This window comes from Macrosteles quadrilineatus, unplaced genomic scaffold (assembly GCF_028750875.1).
Source record: "Macrosteles quadrilineatus isolate MER2022 unplaced genomic scaffold, UCM_ALF_1.0 Scaffold_3__2_contigs__length_128488019, whole genome shotgun sequence".
NCBI classification, from domain to species: domain Eukaryota; kingdom Metazoa; phylum Arthropoda; class Insecta; order Hemiptera; family Cicadellidae; genus Macrosteles; species Macrosteles quadrilineatus.
The window spans coordinates 43718713-43741241 of NW_026542596.1; the positions used below are offsets into that span (position 1 = coordinate 43718713).

Here is a 22529-nt window from a genome sequence, read left to right on the forward strand (position 1 = left end):
ATAGGCCTACCTATAAAACATTATTGAGCCAGTATTATGAAGCGAGAAACATAGTTTGCAGAAGTAGAGAGTTCAAAATAGCCTATATTAAGTTATGGCGGCGGAATGTTTTCATCATCTGACCACCAAAACAGCCGTTTATGGTGATCGACAATTGTGTACAATAGTATTACATATTCTGAAACTACAATAAATTTCCTACAATTTATATACCTCCGAATCTGAGGTTGGTTTTAAAAATGTCATAACAATTATGTTTTTGTAAAAAAAAAAAAAAAAAAAAAAAAAAAAAACGCCACATCTAGAGTTAAAATTCATTTCCTACAGAAAAGCAGGTACTAAGGGCGGTAAGTTATATCTAATTTGTAGGCCTACTGCAATCTACATTCATCACATTATTGTCATGGAACATTTCTGTAGTATTTTGCTATCTACTCCACAGTATTTAAAGTGAATACTTGAGATGAAGGTGCTAATTGATTACCAATAGCCTAACTTTTTTTTAGTAATGTAAACGAAAATAAATTCTTAGTTAGTCCTTACTTATTTTGTTTCAATTATCAATCAATATTAATTTAACACATTTACCGAAACCTTTGGTCTGACAGGCCCACGGAAATTTACACAAACACAAGTTGGCAACACTGTTTGCTTGGGGGTTCCATTCCCTCGATAGGCCCTACCTGTAATCCAGCTACTAGGAGGTTACGAATTGTGGATATTTATAGGCATGCACTGTGGATGTGATACGCCCTGGTGTGGATTAACGCCTGTACTAGTGAGTACTATGACTATCCGCAGAATCCTGATAATTAGATCAATTTGTTAATACTAAGGCAAAAATGTGTTTGGATTTCACTATAAACTGTAGGTCTCTTAGTTGCCATTAGATATATGGGCTATTAATTAACCAGCTGTTTCTAAGGAATATGTCGGCCTTAGTCACTAATAAGACTACAAGATCGCGCCACTCATCCTACACTCATCTCCATTCATACTTGGCTTAAAATACCTACTTTGTATGGTCACCATTTCGATGCAAAGTATTAAAGTACCTTCCCCTCTTTTCTCCCCTACCTGTTGATATATTGTTTGTTCATTTTGCCTGGGTGCCGTGACCTTGACAGGTTGTTTGTTCATAATAGGCTATGCCTGGCTCAAAAGCCTAGAGCGTTATTGTATTTTAAAGCGGGGTCTCATAGGCCCAGGGTTTTGGTTTGTGTGTTTCTAAGCGGGGTCCATTCAGGATTTCGGTAAAAGTTTTTAAAATGATGACGCCACTATGTGCGTATTTTAACCCAAATATGAGTGAAGGCTTAGTGTAGGATGTTAATGGGACCTATCACAATACGGTACTGGTTTATGTTTTAAGGAATTATGTAAGTTTATAAGTCAGTAAAAGATTTTCTGACCCCAAACCTGTTCTTAAAATTTATGTTCTTTACCTATGTTTTAGTTATGGAAATATTACAACTGAAGGATGTAAAAACAGTACCAGATGTTATACACCCTTACCCTAAACAAGCCAAAGAAGGGAATATTCCGATAATTATTGATAATGGTAAGTTTGGATTTAAAGTGAATTCACACCTTACTTCAACCTTCGCCCTTTAACCCAGCTTCTATCTTTAATTTTATGAACTAAGATCATCCAAGATTTTTAAGAGAGTAAGTTTAAGTCCCTATCTCTTAAATCTGTGGCTTTCTTTATGAAAACTTTCAAATCTATAACTTTTAGATTAAAGTGTGTTATAATTTACATCGGAGTAATTTATGCCTCCATATATTATGCCGTAGTCAATAGCACCACTTTCAAATCAAACTATTATCAGTAAAATTGCTCTCAATCAAATTTAATTTCTCTGTAAAAGCTTGGTAACTTAATAAGTGTAAATCTCTTGTTCAGAGTTAAGTCCTCATTAAGTTAGATTGTTTTTAATGTAACAAATAAGGTAGCATAATAAAATCCTATATATTACATATCAGTTTTTCCAGATGCAGGGTTGGATTAACTCTTAAAAACCTAAGTAGGGACTTATTTGAATTTTGGATCTTTTGGGTACCGGTATGTAGTAACCCACTCTCCTCTGTACTATCTTAATAATGAACCATAGGAAATGAATCATACAGGCCCACTAAACAATCGTCCTACATTAAGTAGCGTAGTTTGTCTTCATAACTCATAATATGTGTTAAATCAGCGGTGATATATATTTTTTCTGTTCTAGGGTCTTACAACTGCCGAGTTGGTTGGGCTTTGAACAAAAACCCTCTTTTGACATTTAAAAACTTGATTGCTAAACCAAGAAAAGAAAGAGGTAAAAAGGTAAGAATCAGTTGCTAACGTTATTTATCATGTTAGCAAGAATTCTATACTGCATGTCCTTTATCTATTATGTTGCAAGGTACTGTAGGCCAGTAAATAACAGAATCAAACATGGCAAACGAGCATGTATCTACGATTTGTTCATATGTTGTTAGGTTCCCTAAGAGTAGTTTATACCCAAGTTTGCAGCCCTGAAAACCCTGTGCTTCTCCCATGATACTCAAAAAACTGAAATTCTGGCTCTTTTGAATTTTAATTGAAAAAAAACTAGGTAACTGAAGGAAGGGTTTATCAGGTATTATAACTGGATAATGGTTCAATATATAATCTTGTATTGGATACATACTTATTAATCAACTACCATAACAAGTGCTATCAACTGAACTGAAATGTTTAACAGGACGGAGAGACTCAAGTAGGCAATGACATTTCCAACATAGAAGCTGTGAGATTTCAACTGAAGACTCAATTCGATCGGAATGTCGTCACCCACATTGAGGTCCAGGAGCAGATCTTTGATTACACTTTTTCCCACCTCGGCATCGACACAGAGAGTCGAGTCAATCATCCAATTGTAATCACAGAGGCATTGCTTAACCCCAACTACACCAGGATGTGTAAGTTGTACAGTATATTTTTTTGTTCACTGGCTCAGTAAAAAAAAATAGTCTTGGGGGAGATTAAATAACGTAACAAATAAGTAATTGATTTATTGAAGTATATAAACTAAATACCCCCGCCACAGCAAACGTGGAGACTAAGCGAATATCTATTTGTCTGAATTGATTTTCAATTAAATCTATTTAAATAATATTAAGTTTAACGAGTGAGGTTTGCTGCTACAAAGAAACTAATAAAGTGTATTTTTTGGTAGTACAAAATAAATACATTTGCCAAGTTTTATCAAAATCTATCCATAAACAAGCTAGGTAACTATAACATTTTAGAATATTCTCCATAAGAATAACGTGGGAATTTTAAATTTACAAGTTTTTAAATTTTCTCCACTACAAATAACCGTAAAAAAACACTTTGATATACTATACCTTCCGCAAAGATTCGTGGTGGCTGAAGGATTAGGACGGTTGGGTGGTGACCCAGCCCCTAAATTAGCCCTCACTCGACTGCTCTAGGGTTTGACAATGGGTCACCCACTGGGCTCAATGCATAGTTGGTAAAATGTTTGCATATCACCAACATGTGTATTAAATAACGTCATTTTTGTAACCTGCATCAAATAACAAGAACATTGAGCCCAAACACGAAATAATTTTGATGATAAAAAGCCTACCACGACACGAAAACTGTCTATTATTTTAGAACCAAATGTAAAGGTACTTAATATCGTCGCAATTATTTTGTGTTTGGGCTCAATGTTCTTGTTATTTGACACAGGTTACAAAACTGGTGTTATTTAATAAACTTTATGGTGATATACAAAAATTCTTCCAACTAGGTATTGAGCCTAATGGGTGACTCATGGTCAAAACCCAGAAAAGTCGAGCGAGGGCTAATTTAGGGGCTGGGACACCACCCGACCGTCCTGATCCTTCAGCCGCCACGAATCTTTGCGGAAGGTATAATTTTTTTTAGCTCTTTAAAAAGATCTAGAGAGAATTTGGGAAATGTTATGTTTTGAGGGGTGAAAATGAGAAAAACCAATTTTTACCTTATAGGCCTACAACCTGTTCCATGGTCCGATCATGCTGGTTTGCGAACTCATTCAAGTTTATTCCCCCTTACACCTTTTAACCAAATTTCATAAAAATCGGACAAAAATTACTCAAGTTATCGCGTTTACATTTATAGTAAACACTATACAAGGCTGTTTCATTTCGGTTATAATATACTAGGAAAACCAGTGCTTCGCTACGGAAACTTCCAAATTTGTTTAAATATTTAATAAATTAGTGTTTAAGTGCCGGATAATGATAAAATAAATCAAATTAAATAAACAATAAATTATTTTAATTTTCATATTTCATTTTACGATGATGATTAAAACCGCAGTTAACCATCTGCAGTTTGTCATTCGCACTATTTTTGATTATTTGCAGAATATCTTAGCATACAACATTTTTTGTTTTCTCAGAAGGTGCTCTAGCATCACCACGCACCATCTCCTGTGATGTGAATGATATTGTGTGGAACGAATCAAACGAACCCGCCATTAACATTTAAAACCTCAGTGTCCGTACTATGAGACGGTAACAACTACAAAAATATTAACAGAACAATATCAAGTTCTTAAAAGCTCAAATGCAATAAAAACTAATTTCAATTTTACTTTCTTCAACACTAATCATACATATTACAAGTTGATGAAACTAAAATGCCACAGCTATCATGTTTATAATATGGTCCGAAATAACCTTAGTAAACTTAATTTTTTAAGTTAAGTTAAGGGAGACAAAACAACTCAAAATATGAACTTAATTTAATAGAAATAAATTGCAGACAAATGTAAACAAAAACCCAAAACAAATTATTTTTCCTATACGAACTCCATGCTAACTTTGACCTTCTATGGGGCGGGGCCCATTGGGAATTTTGTAAAATCGCTTCTTATTGTCTGCCTACGCTATGAAAGGAATATGTATGCTAATCTCATGTTTCTAGGTGCTTTGGTTTGGCCTGTGCGTTGATCGGAATTTTGCATTTATATATAGAGATATAAATCTATATCTATATCTTATTATAAATGTGAAAGTTTGTGTGTTTGTTTGTCTGTTTGAAGTTCAATCACGCATTAACTACTGGACGGATTGGGCTGAAATTTGGAACGATGATAGCTCATTCCTGATCAACATATAGGCATATTCTTATCTCAAAAATCATTTTGAGCTCCACCCCAGTGGCTCTGTAGTTCCCCATGTTAACCTTATGAGTATTCATATTAAAGGGAATCAAAGAATTTTGTCAGCTGTTTCAACTAAAAAAGTTGGTTCTATGATATCATAGACAAAAAGAATTAAATATATACCATCAGCTGTGCTGCGGTTACCATAGTTTCTGGCGCACACCGCTTGGAGCGCCATGTAGTTACGGCATACGCGCTATGTAAACTACAGCGGTGTGCGCCCGAACCTATGGTAACCGCAGCACGGCTGACAGTCTATATTTAATTCTTTTTGTATATGATGATATGCAAAAACATTAAAAAGTTATAAGATTTACCAACAGGGCAGCACTATTATTACTTTATGGCATTTATGGAAACAGCTAATTTGACCTAAACTGCAACAAAAAGCTGTGATATGCAACGAGAACTGTTAAAGTAGGATTGTTTACAGTTGTTTATGTTTTTAATTTAATGAATAATGTATGATATTTTGCAAATTTTTATAATTATTTTTTTTATTATTTAGGTGGTTTCTAGGTGAAGTGGTAGAACATTATGGATATGGTAGATGTGTAAAATACTAACTATGTATAGCGTAAATTAAAAGAAGCAAATTTTATTAAACTGTGTCCTCCCCAAATGAAAACGCAAAGCTTGAGTATAACTACAATAAGCATTTTATTCCTATATGCCAACCCCGTACGAACGACGGGTACTCTGCTAGTATATACGTATAAAAAATTTGAACAAATAGGCTAGTGTTTTTGGCCTCTGGGAACATCAAAATTAACCTACAGTAATAGCTACTTCCCTCTATGTATGGTCGCCATTTCATTGAACAGTATTAACAGTATAGGGAAATTCGCTAAAACTAAACATATCCTAAAAGAGCAAGACTTTCCACTTAAATTTGCTTACTTTTTACAATTCAAGAAGATAAATAAAATTATTTCCAACCCCATTTAATAGTTTGAAATTGAGGATAGGATATTTAAAAGTTTTTAAAAGTCATCAGCCCTAATGACAAAACACAGTCTTTGCTGTAGAATTACATTTAGAATCAGAATGAGAATCCATTTATTGTCATTGGTCAACATTACATTGCTATAGACAAGGTCTAAGAACATAAGAAATACAGTAATATGCAGTATGAACAAAAATAGTTACAATGTACTTGTCAGACTAACAGATATAACAGAATAAAAAACATAACAAAGAAATAACATTCAGCAACAAATTAATATAAACTATGAAAACTAACAATAAATCAACTACAACTACTCACCTAAGCATCAATGAATAAAAGCTCATAAAAGATCATATTAAAATTTATATGAAAAAAAAATCATCAAGAGAATAAAAAAGCTTTACTTACAAACCAGCTAGACAGTTTTTATTTAACTTTTTCAAGGTTTCTGATCTCTTGTGGAAACTTATTAAAACACTTAATTTGTAGATATTTGGGCTGACTATTGTTTTCCACAATCTAGGAGAGGGTGGGACAATTTTGAACATGATATTATTTTATCATTTACATTTTACATAATTTTATGAAATCTAAACCCAAACAAAAATGATTTTTTACTATCGTCCTAGAAATATATCTAATTTAAACTTAAAAAACATAGTTGAAATAGCCATTCTCAGAGTTTCCTACAGTATAACATTCTATTTTCTAGCTTAGTTTTTATAACTGAGATAATGTGACATAAAAGATGCTAGAGCTTAGAGCTTACTATAAGTCTGTATATTGGTTAAACTTTGCTAAACATGTTGGAGTATTTGCTAGAAATCTGTAATTTACATCGGCGCAAACTGTCAATGGCTCAATTCATCTGTGTCCTTTTTGTTTGTAAAACTGGCGACAACTTGAGGATATATGAAAAGTCTATGATATATCTATGAAAAGTCTAAGACTTTATTTGCCTTTGCACATATTCCACATATAATCACATTGCTAAATGTGCGTTATTAAATTTGCCCATACTTCCAAAGTTTATAATCGGTTTCTTAGAATGTATTCTTGTTCTTATTAGAATACATCCTCTCTTAACCAACCCTCCTGGGACCAAATAAATCTAGGTCCGATAAACTGAAAGGTCTGTTAAAACAGGCAACTAACTACGTAAGCTTGTAAAATATGGTAGAAATAAATGTATAAATGTATTGTATAAATGTATGTGTATATGTAAGGTATTTCCTTAATGGCGGACATGGCGGTTGCCAGTGGCCTCAAAGGATTTGATTTTAAATCAACTTGATCGATAATCTCTAAGGTGTTTTTTTGAGTGAAGCTTTATTTTCGTGTTCACCAAAAGGGTCTGCAAAGACTGTGTGGTCAAAAATGAAGATTTTGCTGTGATTGCAGAAAACTTTTTTGGATTTTGAAGCATTTAAAAAGGGAAGCATAGTTTACTAGAAGATGTGTTTTATACAGTAAACACTACAAAATGTGAACACTTTGTGAAACTAGACTAGACCAAAACAGATGTAGGTATACTGTTTCAGCCACCACTCGTTCATAACTGATTCCTGTGTCTCTTTGTTTCTGCCCAGTAATGTCGGAGTTATTGTTTGAGTGTTACCGCGTGCCGTCGGTGGCGTACGGCGTGGACTGTCTGTTTAGCCAGTGTCGCAACAGTACGCAACGGTCTAGCCTGGTACTGGACCTGGGCTATCAGAGCTCACACGTAGTACCAGTGATACGTGGTGCCGTGGACTGGACACGTGTGCGTCGTCTAGATGTGGGCGGCTGTCACATAACCAGCTATCTTCACCGGCTGCTGCAGCTCAAGTATCCGGCACACTTTGCAGCTATCACGCTGAGCCGAGCAGAGGTGAACCGTTTTGTTTTCTTTTAAACATTTGTTATAGGGGGTTCTTTGTAGTGATTAAAGCCAAGGTCTCTGGTTCAAAAACTTAGAAGTTTTTTGATGGTTTGAATTGAAACTAGACCAAACTGTTACTATTGCCAGTTAAAATGGATATGCTATTGGGTGCATTTAAACCTGAATTACAGGTGTAAAATGGAGTGAGATTCCTTGTGTATCTTTGTTAATACCTAAGACCAGCGGTCTTCTTAGTCAGGACTCAAGATCACATTACTCACTCAAATCCTAATGATCAAGGATAGTTGGGCCCAATTTTGAACCTTTTAAGCTACTCACTGGCTCCTCAGGATCTAACCAGCAACCTTTTGATTACTGAAATGATTCTTGCCAAAGAAACAAGAGGTCTTAGTAGGTGACAAAGGTACAAAGATTCTCCACTCTATTTTACCCTCACCCTGTATTCATACATATTTAGCTTAAATAGGTCTACAAAGTAGGTAATGCCATAGTGAAATGATTTAGAGCTTATTATCACTTTACAATACTTACCTAGCCTATTCAAAGAGCACTCCCAACATATATTTTTCAAAGTACACCAAGAGCAACTAGCATGTTTCCTGGAATCTCCAGGAGGAAATGGCAGTCAGCAAGAAGTTTAAAGGCACGGCAAGGATTATAGTAGAGCCTAACAAGTTTTGCAAATTCTTATTTACGATGTTGTTGTTACACATTGCACTCATTCCTAAGCAAGTCTAATTAAATTGTTTTCTATCAGGCTACTAATTTTGTATGCAAAAGTTTCCTATTAATCAGAATTATTTAGCCTTTTTCTGCAAAGTTTTAATTTATTAAAATAAGTATTAGCCATTAAATAAAATAATGTATTTTTTCACAGGAGTTGTTACATGAACATTGCTTTATTGCTGAGGACTACAAGGAGGAATTAAATAGGTACTTGTGCTTTATGCATCTCAATTACATCTATACTGTTTGTTAATTTGGAAACTTTAAGTACTGCACTTAATCTTGTTTAACACTTGACAACGATATTTAATGGAGTATAATGGTAGTATAAGTATAACAAAATAAAACATTTTTCTCCAGGAACTGTTGAACAATTTTGATCAATTATACCTCTGCCTCTAATTTTGAACCCTCTTGCATTCCCACATCGCATAAAGCAAGTTCCATATCACATAGAGTTTTATATGTGGCTAGTGGTATTTTAGTCAAGTTTGCTTGCAATTGTTGGGAATATGAAGATCACACGTCTAATGCTCATTCATGAATATTCTCTGTCTATGTTTGACAGGTGGAGCAATGAAGACCATTACGAAGATAATGTACGTTGTGTTCAGTTGCCATATGTGGCTGGACTGAGTGCCGAGCAGCAGAGAGAAAAACGCAAGGAACTCGCACGACGGCTTATGGAGATCAACGCCCGCAAGCGAGAGCAGAAGGTCAGCTATCTTAGGAAACAATTGATAATACTAAAACCAAGTGTATTTGACTATGCTAAAGTAAAATCTCTCTAACAATGAACTTAGAATTCCCAATTCATCATAATTTGTTCTCAAATGATTGTTCATAAATTTTACTCTTCTGTGATAAGCTCTGTGTTCACATTTTTGAGGTTGAATCTCCAGCCTCTGTTAAAGTGCTCGGCCCAAGTGTTGTCTGTGCCAATTGATAAAATGAGGAAGGAATGTTTAAAAGGCAATTATTCCATATGTGTACATTGGGAAAAGATGCAATTTTGATAAGTCTACTTGCTGTTTTTTTCACACTGAATCCAAAAATGCAATCTGTTTTTGTCATAGATATTCCAAAGTGGCTGTAAAACAAAGGTTAAAATTATATATCTAAGGTTCATTGAGCGGTACTGATGGTAATAAGGTGTGGTCTGGGCGGGTCCGTATGTGGGCTGAGAACTAAGTGAGAAGAGCAAACAGCTGTTTATACTTGACTTAATGCAGAATGAAATCAATTTGTTCTTAAACTAAATAATCAGCTCTTATTTAGGCATGTGGGGAATGTAGGTTGGGTTTTATGTGGATTCGTGACTGTTTAGGTTATAATGAACCGACTCATTAATTTATGCTACCTCCAGACAGTTTTTGCACAATTGAAATGGTCGGTGGAAAACAATAAAATAACAATATAAATATGCTTGCAATTGTATATTTTTTATTAATATTTTGCTTTCACGTCGCTGTCTGTGTTTTTTTCCCTTTAGCATCAAATGTAAACAAGAGTTAGTCACCGCAAGAACTTGGACTCACCCAAACCACAAATATCTGCACCACTCAACAAAACAAAACTGAAGCTTGATATTAATAACTTTATTGAAGAGCCACTTAGGAATCTCTTAAAAAAAAAAACAGATTGCATTTTTGGGTTTTTGAAAATTGTACGTAGACACATCTAAATTACATTTTTTTGTCTCGATATGAACAAATGGACGCCTAACAGTCGCCCGACACTGTGCCAATGTGTACAACCCTCTGGGAACTCCCTAACCCACCTATGCTTTTTTTGTTCATTTTTCATTTCAATACAAATGAAATTCCATACGGTACTGTGCTATACCTGGAGAGAACATAGATTTTCCCTTGTATGGTTATTCAGCTACCACACAGACTAATTTTAAAATGTCATGAGCTTTCGTAGTTGCCTTACAGATCACAGCCCTATTGTTGGTAAAGTAATCAGATAAGGTCAGTATGCAGTGCTTGTTGTATCCATGATTGTTGTTAACTTAAAGTTGTTTTATTGTTGCACAGCTGGTAGAAGACGAGGAACAGCTGAACCAGTTGCTGGCCGTACAGGAAATGGCTGATGAAGAAGACGAGGAGGAGTTGCAGGTATGACTACTTAAATAGATTTTTGTATTTAGAGTTGGAAGTTAAATTAACAAGTGAGACAGTTAGTGCAGCATACACACATGTTTTTAACATGTTTCTAAACAGGAGCAATAGTTGTTTAGAGATCAGCGTCCTACTTGGCGGAAAAGATTTGGGCCAACCGATTTTGCCTTTTACCTTTTACCTTCGATGTCTTCACCACAATCCGTAGATCGGGGAATCGTCATAATTCTTCCGTCTGGACGGGATTTTTCTATTTGTTCACAAAGTGAGCTGGCGTATGTGTACGTATGTGTGTTCCTCTATGTACTCGTTTATGTTGTAATATGGTCTATTGGTGAGGTATTTTTTTAAGTGTTGGACAAATGTTTTATTGTTGTGTAGAACTTTAAATTGTTGTGGTAGCAAATTGTAAAATTTTGAGCCAGTGTATCGTGGTGTATTGCTGAATTTAGAGAGTCTATGTTGGGGTAGATCTATGTTTGCTTTGTGTCTTGTATTGTGTGTATGGAGTTCTTTTCTGCGGACAGGTGTTAAGTTTATGGAGTAAATGATGGTTTCAAGGATATACAGTGATGTGATGGTAAGGGTGTTGAGTCGGATGAAGTGTGGTTTGCAATGTTCATTTGGGTCTAACCTCAAGATTGTTCTTACAGTCTTTTTCTGTAGAATTAATATTCTTTCGAGGTTTTTGGCAGATGTAGAATCCCATGCGGCAATGCCATATCTCAAGTGTGAAGCGAAGATGGAGTGGTAGGCTATCATTGTGGTTTCCAGATCGGTGGTGTTGCAGATTCTACGGAGTACAAAGAGTGCAGTAGACAGTTTTTTACTAAGGTAATCTATATGGATCTGCCAGCTTAGGTTTTCGTCAATGTAGATACCCAGGAATTTAGTTGAGTTAACCGTGGGAATGCTCAGTCCGGACCAATCGTCTGTTCTTTTATTGTTATTGTTTATTCGGAAGTTGATGTGTACAGTTTTGTTCTTGTTGATAATGAGGTTTATATCTTCACAGGCTGTTGTTGCTTGATCCATTGTTGATTTTATTAAGTTAATGTTGGATACTTGACGATTTGTTGGAACAACAATAGTGGTGTCATCGGCAAAAAGTATGCATTTTTGGTCGTTGTCAAAACTGGAGGGGAGGCTGTTAATGTAAATGATGAAGAGGAGGGGACCCAATATGGAACCTTGGGGAATTCCTCTTGATGTAGTTCTAAGAGATGATTTGGTGGTGTGAATGGTGTTATGGTGTTGACTTTCTATTTCTACATATTGATATCTATCTGTCAGATAACTGTCAATCCATTCCAGTGCTTTGCCTTGGATATTCATGCTGATTAATTTAGTTCTGAGGATATCCCAATCAAGAGTGTCGAAGGCCTTCTGTAGGTCAAGGAAGATTCCAGAGGCATTTTTTCTTTCTTCCCAAATATCAGTGATATGTGTAACTAGTTTTGAGATTGCGGTAGTGGTGCTGAGGTTCTTCCTGAAGCCATGTTGGCATACGGAGAGGAGGTTGTTGGAGTCCAGGTGTGTGATAATTTGATTATATATTGCTCTTTCTAGGAGTTTGGAGATAACGGGCAGGTTAGAAATGGGCCTATAATTGTTTGGGTCACTAGCTTCGCCTTTCTTGTATATCGGATGGATTTTAGCAATTTTGATTTTTTTGGGAATTTTAGCCTGTAATATTGACTCATTTATTATGTATCTAATTGGATTCCTTAATTCTTCCTGGCAAAATTTCAACATTTTCCCTGTTATTGTATCAAAGCCTGATGAATTATTTGCCTTTAGGCTCTTGAAGAGATTGTCTAGTTCTTTTTCAGTGATGGGTTGAAAGGAATGCAGTGCTGGTATCTCGTTGGTTTGGTCCGGTATTTGGGTTATATCCGAGGTTCTATGCAGGTTTGGAGTGGAGAGGGCAAATTGTTTGTTAAAAATATTACAGATGTGGTAGTGATCGGAAATGGTTTCATTGTTAATATGTAGGGTAATGTTGCTTTTTCTTGCAGTTGTTTTATTTCGTTCTGAATTGATGATGTTCCAGATTTCTTTGCTCTTATTATCAGCTTTACGTATTCTGTCTTGATTGTGCATTTTCCTGTTATTTATGATATCACGATCATATGCTGCCTTGTGCTGTAGAAATTTTATTTTATCCTGGATCAGACCAGTGAGTTGGTATCCATCCTGCGCCTCTTTTAGATTGTCTCTTAGGTTGTAGGTGTGTTCATTCCAAAATACTGTAGGCCTATTTATTGTTGAGATCTTCTTTAGTGTCTTAGGCATGGTTTCATCAATAATGAGTTGTAAAGTTGATAAAAAGTTGTTGTAGATGTTGTCTATTGTTGTCTCTCCTGTCATACTGCTCCAATCAATCTTGTGCAACTTACTTTTTAGTCTATTTAAATTTTGAGTTGAAAAACTTCGTATGGATTTATATGTAGCACCAGAATATTCCAGTTTACTATTGATTTCACAGGTTAGGAGGTGATGGTCTGATATCGTGTTGCTGTATGCGTTTATCTTGATGTCTGCTCTTTGGATATTTGTGTAGCATCCGTCAATGCTAGTGACTGTAGTAGGCGTGACTCGTGTGGCTTCTAGGGGATAGGCATAGCATCCATGTTGAAGTAATAAGTCGTTAAGTTCTTTTATGTGTGGGTCGTCAGCTCTCAGAATATTAAAATTTGTATCACCTAAGATGACAATTTTGCTTTTGGTTTTACTATAAGAATGCAGAAAATTTTCAAGTTTGCTAAGGAAGCTATCAGTGGTTGAGGCAGGGGATCTGTAAGTACCTAGTAGGATAATATTGTTCTTTTTTATCTTTATTTTAACTGCAATTGTTTCAAATTCCAATTCAGTTGGTCGGTGGAGACCCAGCTCGAATAAGTTTAATTCTTCTATTTCAGTCTTCAGGTTATTCTTTCTGAATAGCGCTATACCCCCCCACATATATTGAGTTCGACAGAAGCTAGCACACAAAGTGTAGCCTCTAATATTTACAACAGCTATTTCATCAGCTTTCAGCCCATGCTCCGATATAATTAGGAGATCAGGTGTATGCGTATGGAGCTCAACCATTAGACGGTCAATTTTGTTTAGGAGACCTCTTTGTATATTTAAATGTAATATTTTGAGATTGTCTGTTTGCTTGAGTCTATTCTGGCTTTCTATTGTATTAGGGTGGTGGTAGGGTACCGGTAGTGGACTATTGGTTTTATCTATTGATGTGGCTATGTTGGGTTCAGTTGAGGCTTTGCTACACCGTTTGGGTGGAGGTTTCGGTCTTGATGTTGGACAAGTATGTTAAGAATTTTTTCCGTTAATATTTTTGTGCCATTTTTGTTCAGGTGACAGCCGTCCCAGTCCAAATGTTTTTTATCAATGGCTTTGGTATTATCCATGAATTTAAGTTTGAGTTGGTTACACATGAATTCTATCGCTTTATTGGTCTCGTCAATGAATCTGTCATTACAGTCATCCCTGTTTGGTATTGAGGCAACGTGCCATTCAGTATTTGGGAAACGTTTTTGATTGGCCTCTAAGGTAAGCCATAATGGCCTCATGACGTGATTAGGTGTTTTAGCAGAGTGTAGATTGTTTGACCCGAAACCAACAATGACTTTTTTGGGAATGTCAGATTGATTTGCTAGGAATTTACTAAGGTCTTGTATTTTACCTCCTGGGATTATCTTCGTAGTTACTTCGGGTTGATTAGGTAGCTTAAGCTGTCTTGCTGCGTCCTTCATTAGGGAGTCTCCAATGATCAATGGGTGTACAGTGTGCGAGGTGGCATTGTATTGTGGATTTGTTCTCGGTTTGGGTCCTGCTTGCTGAACTAGTGGGTTGGTGGAATTATCAGTATTGGGTTTACTATGGTTTGCGTTCCTAGATATTGGTGACGAAGAGATAGTGGTTTTAGCCATTTTAGCTACGTCAGCAAATGTTGCATTGTCTCGTGGGTCATTAGGTCTGGTTGAGGTTATTGATCCTTGGTTTGGCCTAGGGGAGTTTTCCCCAAGGGCAAAGTCATAAATTACATTTTCAAGTTTAGCTATTACCTCAGTTTTTTTTACAATGGTTTCTGAAAGTCGATTATTTTCTCCTTTGAGGTGGTCAATTTCGTTCTTCAAGTCCGTTATGTCCTCCATGAGGATTTTTATAATTTCATCAAACTGTTTAGTTGGTGTATCAGCATTTGTCTGTCCAGTACTATTTGGTTCTAGGCCTAGGCCCACAGAGAGGGATTTACAATCAGTGCATACCCAGTTCATTTTGAAGTTAGGGTCATTTGATAGTTTCTCATACTGGTCGTCATTTATATATATACAATTGGCGTGATACCATTTATTTACATTACAGTCGCATGTTAGTGCTTTGTCATCATCATTAATATTGATACTACATATGGTACATGGGAAAGTGTTTGAGTCTTCCTCAGACTTGTCATTTGTTTTTGATTTAGACCGACTGTTTTTTGGACTAGTCATTTTTTTTTTTTTTTTTCTTAGGAGTGGTAACCGGGTAGGTTAGGTTAGGCCTAGGGTTTAGGTAATGTGGCTGGGTTTGGTTGGAGGGGTTGGTAGCCTATTTAAAAATATGGTTGTGTAGCCTATTTTGTGTGTAGCCTAGCCTAGGTATACTAAGTGTAGATTTAATGTAAGTTAAAACCCTAAATATGTGTCCTAGATGTTGTATAACAAGTAATTGTAAATATAAGCTCACTTCTGGATCGAAGTTCTGCGTAGTAGGCTCCGTGGCGTCTTCCTTCTTCTTGGCTTTGATTGTGGGCGAAGACCAAGATGGAGTCTAAAAGACAAATCACATTTCCGCCATCTTGCCCAATTTAGGTCACTCAGTTTTTCACGTAATGTTTGGTAATATACAGCAAGAATACACGTCAGAAGTATAAAAAAGGTATTTCGGCAGTAATATGGAGACGCAGACAATACAAATTGATATATAAAACAAGTTAAAAAGGTTAAAACAACTAATTAATTTACAAGGTGGATACTAGGCCGGTCTGCATAGCGTCACTTTGATGGTGGCCGGTTTTAGCAAAGTTACACAATAAAAATACAAGAGAAATAAGAATACATGATAAACGTGGTTGTAAAAACTATTAATTTAACAAATTATATCAGTTTGGAGGTCAATATTAAGTAAAAACTTTATAAAAGTGGTTAAAATACACGGAACGACACGGGAGCTCTTCTACCTTGTACGGACAGTGCTACCAACCTTAACACCAACCGTTGCAACAGCTATCCCACTCTTACACCTCTCAACATACAGGATGGCGCAGATGGATCGGGTGGTTTTAAAATACTTTTCAAACTGTCAATTTTAAAGGTATTGGATTGAAATAAAGTGCAAAACGTGTAGTTACAATGGAAGTTTATTGACAAAAAATTAGTTAAGTTAGTTTTTAAAAATTACATTCCATGTTGATGGCCCCTGGATTACTTTATATGACTATAATAATGGTACAATACCTCGTCAAGTAATCCAAATGTTGTTTGAGGAACGGTTAACAACCTACATGTTTCGCCGTAAATACGGCATCGTCAGGGTTACAAATATTCAGCTTTTGCTCAGCATTTAATCGACCTAAACCATAACATGAGTGAGATTGCTGACGGTCTTGAGGTGCTACATAAATGCAGTAAAGGTAGTAAACTAAACACGTTAGAGGAGTTTGAAATTTACAAATTGTACCATGACAACACCGCCAGTGGACATATCCTCAACGAAAAACTGCAGTTCCAGTCACACTCTATTTTCAATGTGCTAATTCACCAAAATAACCGGCACCCTGACCTTTGTCCTACTAATAACATGGACAACAACGAGGAAAGAGTCTGACACTGCAGTCTACTACCTGCCCCGGACCGTCCGTGTCGTGTGCGTGTGATAGGCCTATCAATGTCAATTAAATGTTTACTTTGTCTTTCCGTAATTAAATGTTTGTATTCGTGTATTTATTGTGTGCGTGTGACATCGATGTCTTCGTTTTTGTAACCCTGACGATGCCGTATTTACGGCGAAACATGTAGGTTGTTAACCTCAAACAACATTTGGATTACTTGACGAGGTATTGTACCATTATTATAGTTAAAAATTACATCCATCAAATGCCTTCCTTCTCGAGCGGCACATTCTTGGAGTCGGTCCTTGAGGTTCCGCATTGCTCGCTCAAGCACATCACCAGGAATTGATGTGATTTCGTTGTGAATTGCAGCCTTCAACTCCTGAAGCAAGGGTCTTCATGAACAAACACCGGACCATTCAGGAGTTGAAGGCTGCAATTCACAACGAAATCACATCAATTCCTGGTGATGTGCTTGAGCGAGCAATGCTGAACCTCATGGACCGACTCCAAGAATGCGTCGCTCGAGAAGGAAGGCATTTGATGGATGTAATTTTTAAAAACTAACTTAACAATTTTTTTGTCAATAAACTTCCATTGTAGCTACACGTTTTGCACTTTATTTCAATCCAATTCCCGTTAAAATTGACAGTTTGACAAGTATTTTAAAACCACCCGATCCATCTTCGCCACCCTGTACTTCTTATCTGTGCTCAGACTGAATGCAGCAATTTCTTAACCTACTTATTATGGACTACGTAATGAGTCAGTCTGTAGAATAGTTTTGAATATGTTACAGAACGCACTGAAGCTATTTAATTTGTCTTCGTTAGAGGAGTTACAAAAGACGATAGAACAGACTCAAGTTCGCATTGAGAGGACAAGACAACGAATAGTGACTGCAAATACTTCTGAGGATCCCGGAATAGAGGTTGGTTTTGATTATTAATGTTCACTAATAAGGTTTATTCATTTCTGTCTTAATCTAGCTCATTGGTAAGGATTTTAGTAGAATATCCCACGTTGGTTATAGATATTATACGGATCATTTACAACAAAAATATCACCCACCTTCACATTATTTAGCAAGAAACAATTACTTTATCGTCATACTGCAGCAAAAATAGCCGTTTTTAATGCATGCGTTGCGGGTGGCTTTTACTCTCTACGGAGTTAAAAGCGTTTTAGCCCCTATGGAGTAAAAATCAGCTGTTTTCAGCTCAGTTGTAAATCTCGACTAAACAATTGCATGCATCGAAAGTATATATCGGTTGTTTAATCGATTGTTGTTATTTGTTGCCTTATTGTAAATAGTTTGACATATCGTTAGTATAATGTACAATAACACAATTAATAGACAAACAATTGAATCACTTACAAAAACCTGCTTGTTTCCATCAGCAAATTAAATTGGAAACAAGTTAGAAGTAATTTTGGGAGGTTATCTTTCAATGAAAAATATTTAAGTTTAGTTTGTTATTTCAGTTTCTTTAAATGATGGTGCAATATGACGAAAAATATAGTTCTTCACACAGGAGAAAAGTGTCTTTTCAACTCTAGCATATTTTCCAACCTCGGCTTTGCCTTGATCGTAGAAACTAGAACTAGAGCTTGGGTCGAAAAGAGTCATTTTAGGCACTAGTGATGAAATATACTATTTTGCACTAGGTTAGGCTACATGTTTTTTTATCAGTACACAAAAAGAGCACCTTAGAGCATATTTAGAAAAATCTGTCAAAACTATTCATACGTTGGTAAAATATCATCAAAATGTACGTTACTCATTATATATATAACATTATTTGGAGTAACATCATGTGTTTTTAGCTGATCTTCTATTTATTTCTTGCGTGTTTTAGACACCTTACACAAATGATTGCTCATTCCCAGTGAGTGTTTGTTCAAGGGCAGTTTATGTATGAGTCTCTGATTTTACACATTTTAAGACTACCATACTAATTTTTAAAAGTCCAATGGTTTGTTCCTATGTTTTGCTCAATCTTGCAAAATCGACTGCTACAACTGAGATACAATTTCAAAGATTGTTGTAATTTTTTTCAAAAAAGAACATTCTATGTTGAGCTAAAATGCTAAATACTCAATCGAATCAGACTTGTAAATTCATGTTTGAATTGGATTTTTTCTTGTTACAGTAATAAATTATATGTATTTAAGGAACCAAAACAAAAAATGGGTAAATATGTTTCCACGCCCAAAGAAGAGGATTTTCAGCAGTGGCTTTCAGGACTAAAAAAGAAAAGGTAAATATTAATATTATATTTCTACTTTTATATTTGAAAATCAAATATTTAATTCACTTTTAAAGCAAAATTGTCAACATTTCCTTTCCATTAATGACTTTGACTTTACCTTTGGGCGTGAGGATCTATTTTTAAATTTCCCCTACCACCTTACCAGTTGATTTTAACCTATGCTCCTGAGAATGAAAATTCTTACTAATTATTGAATTACCATTATTAAATAAATATTTTAATTGGTTTTAGTCACTGATACGGTCAACTTTGTATCTTATTGAAGCTCTCTCTCTAAAACATCTATATATTAATAGGCAAGCATGTCTCTTGAAAAACTTTTATCCCAGCTCGTGTGTATCGCAGGGAAAATCTATGCATGCTGTTAGAAAGATATTTTCATGTAGATGTGCAGAATTGTATCATATTCTATGTTTGTTTGTTTGGTTTAATTACGAACCCAAACCTGGAGATAGTAGAGCCCTTGATAAAAGTTACCTGACTCAATATTTTTTTTCCTTAGACAGGAGATTCTGGAACGTCGCACCGCTCGGCGTCAGCGACGACAAGACATGGCGCGTCGGCGCACAGTGGCTGCTCAAGAGCGTATGCGACTCATCAACCAGCTCGCTCGCAAAGACAAGAAGGATGATGACTTTGGCATGAGAGACGAAGATTGGGATGTTTACAAGGCTATAAACAAGGTGAAACTCACTGTTGTCTACTACTGGTTACTGAAGACACTCATACATTCCCCCATTAACCTTACACTAAAATTGAACAACTATAATGAGTGAACGGTGGGAGTAACTATGGGTTTTTAAATTGGACCACAGATGTAGTTTATAGCTCTGTACACATCACCACACAGACATCATTTTGAAACTTGTGTTTAGGGTGACCCAAAATGGATATTTTAACTGAAATCTCAAGCTTATTTTGACAAAAAACATTACTTTCCCCATATATATGCTTTATAATAGGGAGAGAGAGTAAAAATTATGGATTTTATTAAAGAGAACTTTGATTCAATCCTTTTGGCTATCTGTACTGTATGGACTTATGACCAATCTTTTCCATTTTTGTGTTTAAAGTCATACAGAAATTGCTTTATGGTAAACGGATTGGATTAAAATGAAACCAAGTAATAAAAATCTATATCTGTAAAAGAGGAACTATGTATGTAAGTGTGTATATATGTATATACGTTATGGACTCAGAAAACACTCGACAGATTGTAATGAAACTCTCAGGCATTATTAAGCATCTTTCAAGGATGGTTCGAGTGAAGTTTGGTGCAGATCCGTCTAAAGGGCTCTGACCCAGAGGGTTTTGAGTGGGCCAATGTCAGACTTTTTGATCTACAATGTTTACAAATAAATATAATTTTAAAGCAGATGTTTACTTTCACCGACTGTTTTGTAGGTTTGAATAATCACAACATTCTGTATTAGCATTAGTCATGATTTGAAATAGTTCCACAGTGTTTCTACAGAGTGCAGCACAGAAAACTATTTTACTTTCGAATAAGTCCAAATGTATTAAACCCCAATCGCAGCACACCTGTGCACAACGTTTACAACATTAACAACGTTTAAATTCTCGAATGTTAAATATTAAAAACATAAAAACCTTTATCAAAGTATTATTAATAATAAAAGGGATGACAATGCCTTAGTATTTTTATCTTTTGTTCTATACCCAAACAATCTAAAATAAATTATTAAGTGAATAATAATCGTGCGTGCTATCTCGGGTATTCAAATGCCTCTCAATTTGTCATCAACCCACCACATTAGTGTCATTAAAAGAAGGAACTCCAATAATACTAATGCGAAACTTAAATCCACTTAAGCTGTACAACGTTACCAGACTAACGATATAAAAAATGTTAAATGACGTCAAAATTTATTAAAGCAAAAATTAGCAGTGGTAGGTTTAAGGGAGAAATAGTCTTAATCATTAAAATACTGATGATTTCATCCGAATTACCCTCTGAATTTAAGCAACTACAATTTCCTTAGTGTCTTGCTTTGGCAATCACCATTATAAGGCACTAGGGCAATCCCTTACTATCGTCGGTTTAAATGTAGAAAAAAACATGCTTTTCACACAGACAGATGTATTTTGTTAGCGCAGCAACGCGCGCCGGGTAACTGCTAGTCAAGCTATAAATACCTGGTTTTGGTTACCTGTAAAAAAAATGTGTTTAGGAAGGTATAGCGTTTAATTAGCCTTTATATTACTATTTCTATTTTGATTTCCTCACCTAGCAATCTTTTTCTATCGCTTTTTCATTTTTATGAATAAAAATGTAAATTAAGAAGGTGTTGATTAAGAATAAAAAAATTGTCATAGATTCTGTTGTCCTGACTAAAAACATATATCTAGTTTCCAACAAATATTTAAGGATTAAAAATCACAAAGGATTTCATAGGAGCTGTTCCTGTACTATATATCTGTGGTGTTCAGGAAGGAGGAGATTCAGACAGTGACGAGGAGACAGAGAGATTGATGGAGGTGGAGGATATGCTGCGATGTCACGATCCGATGTTTGGTGGAGACCAGACGACTACGCCAGGCGAGGCCCACCAGCTGCATGTCGGTGTAGAGCGTCTCCGAGCTCCCGAGATACTGTTCCAGCCAAGCATGATAGGATGTCACCAGGCAGGGCTTGCGGAGGTTATACAATACGTACTGCAGGGCTATGATGAGCAGACAGCCGCTGAACTAGTCAGCAACGTCTTCCTCACCGGCGGCTGCGCCCTCATACCCGGACTTTCCACCAGAATTGTTAAAGAACTGAGGGAAATGAGACCTTTCAAGTCGACGTTCTCAGTGCAAATCGCTTCTGACCCGGTGCTAGATTCTTGGAGAGGCGCTAAAGACTTTGCTTTCAAACCTGACTTTTCTAAGTATGTTGTGACCTATGAGGAGTATTTGGAGAAGGGTGGGGAGTATCTGAAGGAGCACAAGGCCTCCAACAAGTATTGCCCGTCTCCAATAGCGCTCAAGGTAGATAATAGCTTGCCTAACACTATAGTTCAAGAAGAAGTGGAAGTGGATATGGTGTAGTGCTTACACTATTGAAATATGAATAGTGTGATGGAAACATTTTTTATTGATTTATGAAAGTTTCTGTTTATTTTATTTAAGGAAGACTATTATTTTGTAACTTAAGTATTGTTTATATTAAACTTGCATTTCATGCCAACTTTGGAATAATTTTATCATTTATCCCTTAATGGTAAATTTATTAACAGAGGTGACCAATACTCCGTAACACTTTCTGTTCATATATTTATAGGAGGGTGTTTTTTAGCAGAAAAATCATTTGACTTGGGAATACATTTAGGAAGAAGGAATGGATACTGGATACACAACCAACTTACAGTACCTAAGAGAAGAGTTCCAAGTAGTTGAAAGCACACAAAAGGTTTACAACACAAAAAACTTGGCATAAACTGCATTATTTCTACTTCTGTCCGTCTCCTTGTAAGTCTCTCTTATTATACAGGGTGGGAAAAAAG

General features: G+C 35.9%; 1 protein-coding gene across 1 annotated transcript; it reads left to right on the plus strand.

Moving 5' to 3' along the window:
• The first annotated feature begins 667 nt into the window (after positions 1 to 667).
• On the plus strand, positions 668 to 22205 carry LOC128991018 (actin-related protein 5). The gene is made up of 12 exons (XM_054413725.1): positions 668 to 778; positions 1457 to 1561; positions 2229 to 2326; positions 2727 to 2943; positions 7725 to 8005; positions 8895 to 8950; positions 9312 to 9459; positions 10783 to 10863; positions 17547 to 17678; positions 18923 to 19008; positions 19523 to 19703; positions 21472 to 22205. The coding sequence occupies exons 2-12, from the start codon at positions 1459 to 1461 to the stop codon at positions 22072 to 22074; spliced, it is 1986 nt and encodes a 661-aa protein (XP_054269700.1). The 5' UTR covers positions 668 to 778; positions 1457 to 1458; the 3' UTR covers positions 22075 to 22205.
• Positions 22206 to 22529: the final 324 nt, after the last annotated feature.

Excerpts from the sequence above, each read along its gene's own strand:
- LOC128991018 (XM_054413725.1), top strand. The coding sequence starts at position 1,459 with ATGGAAATATTACAACTGAAGGATGTAAAAACAGTACCAGATGTTATA. Across the intron at positions 8,951-9,311 it reads TACAAGGAGGAATTAAATAG|GTGGAGCAATGAAGACCATT; the intron begins GTACTTGTGCTT and ends TATGTTTGACAG. Across the intron at positions 17,679-18,922 it reads CTGAGGATCCCGGAATAGAG|GAACCAAAACAAAAAATGGG; the intron begins GTTGGTTTTGAT and ends TATGTATTTAAG.